Source organism: Saccopteryx leptura, chromosome 3 (genome assembly GCF_036850995.1).
Source record: "Saccopteryx leptura isolate mSacLep1 chromosome 3, mSacLep1_pri_phased_curated, whole genome shotgun sequence".
In the NCBI taxonomy this organism is placed as follows: Eukaryota; Metazoa; Chordata; class Mammalia; order Chiroptera; family Emballonuridae; genus Saccopteryx; species Saccopteryx leptura.
The window spans coordinates 249,379,410-249,391,922 of record NC_089505.1 but is presented as its reverse complement, the minus strand read 5'-3'; the positions used below and the strand labels follow the sequence as shown (position 1 = coordinate 249,391,922).

General features: G+C 44.5%; 1 protein-coding gene across 1 annotated transcript; it reads left to right on the top strand.

Moving 5' to 3' along the window:
- The first annotated feature begins 2,322 nt into the window (after window positions 1–2,322).
- PROKR1 (prokineticin receptor 1) lies at window positions 2,323–11,965 on the top strand. Its single transcript, XM_066372715.1, has 2 exons — window positions 2,323–2,804; window positions 11,227–11,965. The coding sequence occupies exons 1-2, from the start codon at window positions 2,323–2,325 to the stop codon at window positions 11,963–11,965; spliced, it is 1,221 nt and encodes a 406-aa protein (XP_066228812.1).
- The last annotated feature ends 548 nt before the right edge of the window (window positions 11,966–12,513 follow it).

Below are 12,513 nucleotides of genomic sequence, written 5' to 3'. Positions count from 1 at the left end.
TATCAGCGCGGGTGCTGCAAAGTGAGGCTTCCTGGTTCTGAAGGGGAAGGGTCCTGCCGGCGGGGGTGAGGGAGCCGCACTGAACCCCAAAGTCCCCATTAAACATGGATGGGAATGGGGTTGTTCTTTGAGAGGTGAGAATTAAGGAGACAAGATCGCTGCACAATTTCCCCCCAAATCCTAAAATCTCTTAACACCCCTGCCCCACCAGAAGTTTGTTTTTTTTTTTGTATTTATTTATTTATTTATTTATTTTTACAGAGACAGAGAGAGAGTCAGAGAGAGGGATAGATAGGGACAGACAGACAGGTATGGAGAGAGATGAGAAGCATCAATCATCAGTTTTTTGTGGCAACACCTTAGTTGTTCATTGATTGCTTTCTCATATGTGCCTTGACCGTGGGGCTACAGCAGACCAAGTAACCCCTTGCTTGAGCCAGCGACCTTGGGTCCAAACTGGTGAGTTTTGCTCAAACCAGATGAGCCCGCGCTCAAGCTGGCAATCTTGGGGTCTCGAACCTGGGTCTTCCGCATCCCAGTCCGATGCTCTATCCACTGCGCCACCGCCTGGTCAGGCCAGAAGTTTTTTTTTATTACTTTTTGTTTTTAAAATCTGATTTTGAGACTTCTGGGTAAGATGCTTGTAGATTACCCCTCCAGAGGTCGCATGCCTCCAAGACTCTGCAAAGAGTATGGAGGTCGCCCCCGGATTGCAGCTGTATTCCTCTGAGCTGCAAGCCTGACCCCTGCTGACCTTTAAGCTCTTGGTTCTGTCCCTCACACCTGGCAGGGGCCAAAGGCAACGTCTGAGGGTCACAACTGAAGGCTCAGAGAAGGGAAAGAATCTTGAGAAAAGTGAGGGCGAAGGGCTGGGCGGAGAGCAAGAATGGGCCTGAACTACATCGGGAACAGAGGGACTTTAACCCTGGCTCTCCAGGGACAAGCTTCAGATGTTTTACTTTGAGGGACTGGGCAGCAGGCTTTCCCTAGGGTTCTAGGTGTTAGCCCGTGTCTCCTTTTTCCAGGAACCTCAGGTTTCCCACAGTATCTTCTCTCTGTGGTTTTCCTGACATTTCCAGTGCTCTCCAGACTGGAGTGCAGTCTCTCCTCCTACATCCCAGCCAGCTGATCTGTTTTCAGGCCCTGTGGGGGACTGGGAGAGGGCAAGGGACAGGGGGGCCTCTTGGTTTTTGTCCCAGCAGTGCAGTGAACAGCCCCCTCCCCTCTCTACCCCCTACCCTGAGATCCAGCTGCTTTACGTAGTGTGGTGGAGTCCTCTGGGTCAGGATTTTCTTCCCCTCCTTTGAGGAGGCCTGAACACTTGATAGTAGTAATTCCTTGCAGTTCTAGAGTGTAACGTCCTCTCTGTCTCCAGAGAACTCCATGCTTTATAGGCATTATTGATCTCCTGCCTGGAAGATGTTGAAACTCTGAGTGTTTAAGCAATTTACCTCAGGACACACATCCAGCCAAAGAAAGATTTTTGCTCTAGAACCCCCTTCTTAAGCCATTTCATGATTAGACTGTGATGTTAGCCCTGTAGCCTCTGCCCACAGTCAAGCCTTGGTAAATGCTGTGCCTTACTTCTAGGGTCACCGCAGACTTGGACATGGGACCAAGGAGGCCCAGTGAGGAGAAGGAAAGGTGGCTGACAGGTAGGCTCTGTGATTTGAGAGCAGTGTTTTGCCAGAAGGAAGGAGACCGCTCATCGAGAGTAGACAGGGTTGTCTCAACATCCCTCCCTCTTCGATAGTATTCAGAATCATTTCTTTCAAGCGACAGAATGGGATAATTCTATAAGGACAAAGCTCGGGCTGTCAGGACAGGGAATGGAGTTTGGAGCACGCTACTTTCCTTCTCTTTAGCCTCCCCACACTCTCAACTTTGGGCCCTGAGAAAAAATGCAACATTTCAGAGTCTTCAGTGGAAGGGAAATAAACTGAGTCAGTGCCGGACTGTCTCTACAATCCAACCCTCCCTGAGCCAGTGGGTAGGTGGTTGTTAATAATTTCTTTCCTCTCATTGCTTTCTTTACTTGCACTCTATCACCCTGTGTTCACTCTGAGCAAGTGACTAATGGGTCTGCTTAGGTTACAGGATGGTTTTAAATTTGGCCAGTTTCATGTACATATGTAGCCAATTGTTTATATATCTTTTAAAGGCTTAGGCTGGAGCTTGGTTATTGTACCCCAATGATGCTGGCAGGGGCATTCTGACTCATTAAAGCAAAGCTGAGTGTCAGCAGTGAGAGGAGACATAAGCTTCCCAGACATCATCCCAGAGGAATTCCCAGCAGTGTTGCTCAAGGCATCACCTGGCCAAATGGAGATCACCACAGGAGTGATGGATAAGGATGCCACCAACATTTCCACCAGCTTCCTTTCTGTGCTTGACTATGGAGCCCAAGCTGCCTCCTTCCCATTCAACCTCAGCTATGGTGACTATTATATGCCCTTGGATGAAGATGAGGATGTTACCAATTCTCGGACTTTCTTTGCTGCCAAGATTGTGATTGGTATGGCCCTGGTGGGCATCATGCTGGTCTGCGGCATTGGCAACTTCATCTTCATTGCTGCCCTGGCCCACTACAAGAAGCTACGCAACCTCACCAACTTACTCATCACCAACCTGGCCATCTCTGATTTCCTGGTGGCCATTGTCTGCTGCCCCTTTGAGATGGACTACTATGTGGTACGCCAGCTCTCCTGGGAACATGGCCACATCCTGTGCACCTCTGTCAACTACCTGCGTACTCTTTCTCTCTATGTCTCCACCAATGCTCTGTTGGCTATTGCCATTGACAGGTGAGTGAGGGGGCAATGGGGACAACAAAGGAAGGGGCATTGGAATTGTTCATTGCAGTTGTGGTTGATGAGAGATATCTGTATTTGCCAGAGATCTGGATATATAATGGCTCAAAAGTTGGTCCCAATGTTTCTTGGCCTTTTAGCTAAGATCAAGTGTAGTATCAAAAGTTAATCCATTGGCCCTGGCTGGTTGGCTCAGTGGTAGAGCGTTGGCCTGGCATGCAGGTCTCCTGGGTTCGATTTCTGGCCAGGGCACACAAGAGAAGTGCCCATCTACTTCTCCACCCCTCCCCCCCTCCTTCCTCTCTGTCTCTCTCTTCCCCTCCCACAGCCAAGGCTCCATTGGAGCAAAGATGGCCCGGGCACTGAGGATGGCTCTCTGGCCTCTGCCTCAGGTACTAGAATGGCTCTGGATGCAACAGAGCGACGCCCCAGATGGGCAGAGCATCATCCCCTGGTGGGAATGCCAGGTGGATCCCGGTTGGGAGCATGCGGGAGTCTGACTGCCTCCCCGTTTCCAGCTTCGGAAAAATGCAAAAAAAAAAAAAAAAAATGCAAAAAAAAAAAAAAGTTAACCCATTCACTGGACAGTGCAAAGAGTTGTGGGCAGGCAGGAGGCATCAGAGCCACCTTGAGTTGGACAGTGCAAAGGCTATGGACATGCTTCTAGATGTATCATTCAGGTCTAGGGATAAACAGGTAAGATGAGGTGTGGGGGCACAAGATTAAGTGATAGCATGTACTTTTTGAGTCAACTTGGATATCTTGATGGAGGTTTCTGTCTTATTAAGACTTCATCTACTAAAACATGACACCCCCCCCCTCCACCAGCACCAGTTGATTTTAAAATAAGATTGAGGGATTTATACTGAAAAAAAAACACACAAAAAAAATGAGACAAAAGGGAACATATGCTTATTTATTCTTTTTAGCTGTTTCATTGGTCAGTTTTCTCCTTTTCATAAAGCTGTTTCTAGTGATGGTAGGTAAAATCAATAGAGAGCAGCCTATGCAAATCTTTTGATGTTATTTATTTATTTTTTAGGTGTAATGGTAAGATTTATTGGAGCTGGAGCAATGTTTAGTTTTTTAATTTAGTATAATCACCTGTGCTAATGGCCAGGGTGGTTTCTGGTTCCCTCGGGACAATCTTTGCAAGCTCTTCTGCCAAAGTTGGACTCTCAGTACAAAACACCTGGTTTCAGTGTAGAGACAGTTACCTTGAGGGTCAATTCAGGCCTTTGTGTACTTGGGTCTGAACAGCCAGCTCTCTCCCTTAACTCAGAAGACCTGAAGCACAGATGTTCTTCCTGTTCCAAGGCCACAGGGCTCTGGTGGAGTTCAGCTTGCCCCTCAAAGTCAGTCGGAACACCTGAGGACAATGTTCTGAGGAGCAAGTAGAGCCCATTTTCTGGAGCCATTCACAGGACAACCAGGGATACAATAACCTGAGGAAAGGGGGTTGAAGAACCAGATTTCACAACCACTGAGAGGTGGGTAAGAGGTTGGCTTCCTTTCTCCAAGGAAGGATGATGTCAGGGAGTTAGCCTAAACAGCCTTTGATCTGTCACCCATAGAAGGTGCTTAGAGGTGTCAACCTGCAGAGGGCTACTTCTCCTTGGCCAAAGTCTTCTACGTGAGTCACAGAGGGCCCCAGCATTTTGTTCATCTAGGCATGGACCCTGAGTGGACCTACAGAAGGAGCAGGAAGGGACAGTCAAGCTGGGAATCTGCCCCTAAGTCCATTTCACAGCTGTCAAAGAAGAGCTCCAGGGACCTTATCTTTGAACTTTTCTGCTGGTAGAAGCTGCCACCATCTCTTTTAGCACTTTAACAGGACAAAGCATACAGGGTCATTTCCTGAAGTTTCATTCTAGCAAGACATCTTTTCAGAAGGTGTGTTCTCAGCCACTAGCAGTGGGGTAGGTAGGTGCCTGCTGTGGGTGGGGCCCTGCTGTGGGTGGGGCCCTTTTCACCATGTGGGACCCATGTGGCTTCAAGGGGAGGAAATCCAGGATAAGTTAATGGACACTGAACATGTAAGAGGAGAGATTTCTGTCGATCTACTGAACTCCTGCAAGCCCTATATTACTTTCACACCAAACCGCTTGTCTGCAATATTGCAGGCATTTCTCTTCTAGTGTGAGTTCATATAATGCAATTTAGATACAAAAAGAAAGATTAATTGGGTAATCTGCACTGCATCCTGGAGACTGCTAGTGTTTAGAGTGGGGTTGTCAGTGGAAACTTGCACCTAGACATTGGAGGAAAGCATGTCGCCTGCACAGGGCCATCCAACAGCCTTGGCCAACTAACTGGCTGCTTCAGTGCATTAACTTCCTTTATGGATGTTTACTACAAACTGTTTTTATTTTTGTGTGTTTTTACTGTCTAATTTCAATTTTGTGGTCTTGGACCTCACTGATTATTGTTTGGCTTCATGTGTTGTTCAGTATTTGATCAGTGATTTTCAGGTTTGCTTTGTTTAGTTTTGGGCAACTAATTTTTATCTTGATATAACAAGATATGCCTACAGTTTTTAAAATAAAATTTCTTTAGGAAAATAATGTTAGCAGTTATTCTGCCCAGGTTTAAATTCCTGCTGTACCACCTTTTAGTTATAGGACCTTAGTTATTTGACCTTACTCTCCCTCAGTTTTCTCATGTATAAAATGGGAATAATAAGAAAACCTTATGTATTAGGTTGCTTTGAGGATTAAATTAAATAATACATGTAATTGTTTGAACAATGTTTAAAACGGAGTAAACAGTAAACACTGGCTATTATAATTCGTGAATTAGGCCCTGGCCTATGGCTCGGTGGATAAAGCGTGGGCCCGGCGTGGGGACATCTCAGGTTCAAATCTCGGTCAGAGCACACAGGAGAGGCAGCCATCTGCTTGTCTCCCTCTCCCTCTCCTCTTTCTCTCCTTCTTTCCCTCCCACAGCTAGTGGCTTTTTGGTTTGAGCATGGCCCTGGGCACTGAGGATGGCTTGGTTGGTACAAACATGCCAGCCTCAGGTGCTAAAAATAGCTCGGTACTCGAACACTGGCCTCAGACAGTGGTTGCAGGGTGGATCTCGGTTGGGCCGTATGTGGGAATCTGCCTCGCTATCACTCTTCCTCTCACCTAAAATTAAATAAATAAATAAAATAATTCTTGAATTAACCCTGAAAAAATAACAACTAAAAAAAATACTAGATAAACAAATGAATATTTTTTATCAGCTAATCTCTTTGTTTTCAATGAAATGATTGCTTTAATGATGCAATTTAAAAAACAATACTGCAAAGTTTCTAAGAAATGCAGTTATCAAGATATAACAGAATAGAACTATTATTCTTCTACCTCCCTGGACTTGTTTCTATTATTGGTTCTGTGGTTCTCCCAGGTACCTAAGCCAGCAGGTCTTCTCTGTCTTGGCTGCTTTCTCCCTTTCTCCAGCATTAAATCCATTTCCAGGTCCTGCCAATACTCATGACTCCCTCCTACCTATTCACTCAGGCCTGGACCATCATAATCTCCTGGCCTCTGTACTTCTTGGCTCTGTGCTCTGCTAACCCTACTCTCCTGATCATCTACCCTAAACATTCATTCATTCATTCATTCATTCATTCATTCATGTAAACAATGCATTTTTGTAAAGCGACTACATGTGACAGTTACTATTTTAAGCATTGGGGCTATGATGGTAAGAGAAAAAGTTTGTTGCCCTCATGGAACTTATATCCATGGGATGGAGAGAGCTAACAGTTAGGCCAGCAAACAAGAAAGGTAATTTTAGAGCATGAGAAATACTCTGAACAAAAGCAAGCAGAGAAGAACAAACACACAAATACATTGAGAGTGACCGAGGGTGGGAGCCACTAGGTGTGGAGTCAGGCAGGAAAATTGTCTATGAGGAGAAGACGTTTGAACTCACCTCTGAATAATGGAAAGGGAAAAAAAGGAAAGCCAGCCTTGTGAAGATCGGGAAAAAGCATTCCAGATAAATGGAATTATAAGTGCAAAGGTCCAGAGACTGGAACAAACCTGATAGGTTCTGGAAACCAAGAGAAGGTCCCTGTGGCCTGAAGGAAGAAAGCAAGACCCTGGCCAAATTAATCTTCTGTCTTGTATGGCTCCCCTGCTCTGGTTCTGAAGCCCTCTAATAACTCCACCGTCATATATGCCTCAAAGCCCTTCCCTGGCTCTTGCAACCTTTCATTACTGAGCCCAGGTTGTCTCCCAGTCTCATGCTGGGTAAACATATTTATGTCCTGTTTTCCTAAAAAAGGTTACAATCTTTTTGAAAAGTCACCATTGCTCCGTGCCATTAAGTTTTTACTAAAATCCTAGGTGCCTGGAATTCACAGACAGCAAAAGTTTATAAAAGAAGTGAGACATCCCTGCTTTCAGGAGCTTGCCACCTAGAGTGGGGTGGGTACGTGGGGAGTGAGCTAACAATTATGAAACAGTTAAAGGATAAAGTAAAGGATAAATCTTAAATAAATTTCAGATAAGGGTGAGGTCATCATGTACCTGAGTAGTCAAAGGAGGCTTCATGGAGGAGGGGGGCTTTTTAAACTGGTTTTCAATAGTGATCAACAAAGTAGAGGAAAGGTCTTCCAAGAGGAACAGTGTTTGCAACAGCCTAGAAGTGGGATGCTTGAGGTCTGAGATCCTTTGTGGTGGTATGTGGGACACAGGTGAGGAACATATGGAAAACAGAGATCAGAAAGGATAGGGTCATATTTCGGAAGATCTCAAACTCTGGGCACAGAAAGTCTGACCTGATGCCAGCAAGAAACTGAAAAATATCACCAGAGGACCCTAACCCACCAGATCTTGGTTTCTTCTTTGATGTGGAGACACCACTGGCCTTGAGGTGTACCCCTCAGATTCCAGAGTGCCTGGGACACTGGGGGACCCTCCCTCTTACCCCTAATCCAGCGCAAACTGGTCATTCTGCTTTCCCATTGGCAACTTTTCTTTTCTGTTTGAATGAGGCCAACTAAGGCAAGAGTAATCACACTCAGTCCTGAGTAGCCCAAATGCTCCCCTGTGTGCTTATTGGTTGGAGCTAGCTGGCTCACAGAGAGAGTCATATAATCCCTGCCCATCCAATGACTGGCCTGGTAACTGCTGGAACCTCCACTTCCATGGTTTGGTCTAAGGCTGGGTCCTGGAGACAGGGAGCCCAAATATTCTATTTTTTTTTTAAGTGAGAGGAAGGGAGATAGAGAAACAGACTCCCACAAGCACCCCAACCAGAATCCACCCGGCAACCACCATTTGGGCCAAACAATCCTCAGTGCCTGAGGCTGACACTGGGACCAACTGAGAATCCTCGGTGCCCGGGGCCAACACTTGAACCAATAGAACCAGTGGCTATGAGAGGGAAAAAGAGAGAAAGAAAGGGTAGAGGGAGGGGAAGAGAAGCATATGATCACTTCTTGTGTGTGCCCAGACTGGGGATTGAACCGGGATGTCTGCAGGCCGGACTAATGAGCCAGGGTCTCAAATATTTTGTTTAATTACCCAGTCCACTATCATCACACAATTACTGCCTGTAAATTTCTTTGTCTAAGAGCCTTCATTCTTTGTTCTCTGGGAAATATTGGCTCTAAATGGATCTGGCTCTGGGCCATTACAGTGGTAGACACACAGAGCAAGCCAAGGGCACACTCATACACAGAGAAAAGTAGCTGCCAGTTGCCTCACTCCTTGGAACATCAATAGGTAGAAACCAACTGTGATGGAGAGAAAAGAAAAGGACTGTCAGGTTGCAAGGAGAGTAGGTGGAAGCGATATTGCTTGTTCTGGTTTAAAAGGGATGGGACAAATGGCATGCTTGAGAGCCAACTGTATTTGGAGCAAGATATGGAGGGGTCTGCATCATGGTTCTGTCAATTTCCAGCTGTGTAGCTTTTGGCAGGTTATTTAGCCTCTCCAAACCTCAGTCAGCTCATCTGTAAAATGGGTACCTTTACTCTCTCTCTTACCTACTCTAATGAGAAAGTGGACTTGAAAATGTTCAGTAAATTGTAAGCTGCTTTACAAACATAAGCAGTATTACTAATACTAGAGTTCTGAGTTTTGATCCTACCATAGCCAAGGCTGATGGTAAACCTTAAAACAATTTCTGCAATTTGTTTACCAGTAAATTTATTTGGAAGGCCTCTTGCACAGTTCCTGGTGCTAACCCTAGGAATGGTGTTTGAGTGATAATCAGAGAAAGCCAGGACGAAATAATTATCTGATGGTTAGTCACAGATTATACTGAAGTTTAGTTTTGATATGAAAATAAATAGAATCAATTAAATTGATCCAATAAAATGGAAAATAGTAGAGAATTTTTAAATGCACTGTTTGTCAAACACAGGTGAAGGAATATTGCTTTGTATACAGAGTACCTCTGAAAAAAATACATTTAGGATGCTAACAGTTTCTTGTGTATTGACAGCCTATTGTTGTTTATGTGCAGTGTCTGATTGGAGCAGCACAGTATCTCAGTGAGCTTGACGAGGCAGATTATATTTCCATGTTACAGATGAGGAAATTGAGCACACAGGGCTAAGAAAAATTGCTCAAATTCATATAACAAGTTTGTGTCAAAGCTAGGATTAGATTCTTGGTGTTCTGATTCCTAGGTCAGCATTTTCTCTTACTTCTTCATTGATAAAACACTTGGACTTTGAACAATTATAAAGACTTAGGAAGTTTTACTATTGGGAAAAGAAGGAATAGAATTATATAGTGAAAATTTATATACTAAACATATGAACATAGAAATGTTCTTTGACAAAGTAGTCAACAGGTCACGGTGGGGTAGATAAGAGGAGAGAGCTAATGAGAGCAAAAACACTAAAAAGTCTTAGTTTTCACTATGAGTCAGAGCAAGGATGGTGACTCACTGTAGCAAGCACAACATGGTTTTTATGAAGCACACATACATGTGCACTGAGAGAAGTACTGCCAACACCCTGCAGACACCGCCAGTCTACCCTTCAGCACTTGGAGATTGGTGAGCGTGCCAAGAATTGTTGCTGGTGGCGGTGTGTGTCAAGCACATAGCTGGGTGTTCAGAGGGTAGATCTAACCTATCTAACTTCATCAAACACCTGGGAGCTTTAAGACAGCAGGAGTCTCACTCCAGTTAATTCTCCAAATGACGATCAGTTGGAGCTGGCTGCTTGGTTTAGGAGGTGGAGGGAGGGACAGAAACAGCAGAAATATAATCAGAAGAAAAAAAAAAAAGAATGAACCTCCTCTTCCAATCAAATACTCAAGAAGGATGACCTCAAAGGAATTGGTTTCAAAGGAAACAGAATTGGTTTGGCTTCCCTTTATACCCTTTGTCACATTTGCTTTTGGCTCTACCTGGAACAAGCTGTGGGCACCTGAGAATGTATGTATTTCCAATGTTGATTAGTCATTCCCTCCCGGTTCACTTCCTAACTTTCTCCTTCTCCAACCTCCACCCTCTGCCAGACCAGAAAGTCTTCCAGGAAATCAAAGCTCTATGCATAAGTATGTGTACTCTCTCTGACAAGGAGGCTTTCATACCGCACAAATGACTCACATGCCCTAGAAAGTGCTCTCTCTTTGCTTCTGGACCCCTGTGGTAACAGCATTGCATGTGTTTGGGAGAGAACAAAAGAGGCATCTTTTACTGTCTGGTGCTTTGTGGTAAAAAACAAACAAACATTCATTCAAGTATATTCTCAATTGATTTTCACATCAACCGGTGAGATAGGATTAAATTTTAAAAACTTTTTATCAAGGGTCCTCTGGTATATGACCTTTGAGAATGTCACTCATCTCTCACCGGCCTCTATTTTTCCACTTGGAAAGTAAAATAAATGATTAAATGCTTTTCTTCCCCCTTTGCATGCACAGTAATGTTTTTTTAAAAAAAATGTGGAATGAAGACAAAACTTTACTCACTGCTTCCACTGGATAAGGCAAATTCTCCCTGTAAGTCTTTGAATTGTCAAGCCCTTTTAGCTCTAAACTGTGGAGTATTAGGGATGGATGGTCCTGAAAACATAAAGGACCTGGGAATAATGCCAGGCTAGAAACTGATGAGACCCATTATTATATTTAATAATAATAATTATTATTATTATTATTTATTGAGAAAATACTATTTATGGAGTCTATGCCAGGAATTGTGTATACCTTAGCACAGTTAATCCTTAAAAACAATAAAAACTCTTGCAGATAAGAAAACTGAGATTCAGAGAGATTAAACAAAACTTGCTTGAAGTTGCAACAGCTAGTAAAGAGTAGAACTGGGATTCAGTTTGAAGTCTGCCTTTCTCAAAAGCTCATATACCATTGTTTTTCTTCCATGCACCCCATTTGGTTATAAAAATGTCACCATCCAGCACTTCCTTGTCACAGTGGTTGACCCATTTGTGTTCTTGTCTTAGATATCTAGTCATTGTCCACCCGCTGAGACCCCGGATGAAGTATCAAACAGCCACTGGCTTGATTACCTTGGTGTGGGTGGTATCCATCCTCATCGCCATCCCTTCAGCCTACTTCACAACCGAAACGGTGCTCCTTATTGTCAAGAACCAGGAGAAGATCTTCTGTGGCCAGATCTGGCCGGTGGACCAGCAGATCTACTACAAATCCTACTTCCTCTTCATCTTCTGCATCGAGTTCGTGGGCCCCGTGGTCACCATGACGCTGTGCTATGCGAGGATCTCGCGGGAACTCTGGTTCAAGGCGGTCCCTGGTTTCCAGACCGAACAGATCCGGAAGCGGCTGCGCTGCCGCCGGAAGACGGTCCTGGTCCTCATGTGCATCCTTATGGCCTACGTGCTGTGTTGGGCGCCCTTCTACGGTTTCACTATTGTGCGTGATTTCTTCCCCGCTGTGTTCGTGAAGGAGAAGCACTACCTCACGGCTTTCTACATCGTGGAGTGCATTGCCATGAGCAACAGCATGATCAACACCCTGTGCTTCGTGACTGTCAAGAACAACACCATTAAGTGCTTCAAGATGATCATGCTGCTCCACTGGAAGTCTTCTTATAATGGGAGTAAGTCCAGCGCCGACCTTGATCTCAAAACCACGGGGGTGCCTGCCACAGAAGAGGTGGACTGCATCAGAAAAAATTACCCGGTGGACCATTCAGTTTCAACAGGACCGTTGGGATATTGAGCAGTGTATTTAGTTAGATACACACTATCAAACAAGAACTCTTAGTTCTTCCAGGGGGCGGAGTAAATGAACAACTATATCAACATTGTGTTCAATAAGCTCAGATTTTCTAACACCGATGTGACTAGACACCATCACCAGTGACTGACATTCACTGAATGTTGAATGTTTAATTTGTGCAAAGAATAGGCACTGGTGAAACCTATACATGTTGATGGCATTTAATGGGCAAAAAGAAATAGGAATTAACCAAGAAAAATGTTGGGACATAGACAACCTGAAATAAGGAAGATTCCAGAAGGGAACCTGAATAGGCATCTAGACTGTGGTTCATGTGTTTGTAGGGTGAGGGTCTCTCTGGACAATCTCAGCTACACATCAGACACTGATGTAGTCCATCTTTAGGATCGTCTTGGGCTTGAGTTCACTCCTAACACTTGTGGGTTGGAGAAAGAATCAAAATAGCCTCCCAGTTTTCTTCAACCATTCTCTTCTCATTCCTGGTCTGACTCTCACTGTGAAGAGCCTTATATGCATGCACATGGACA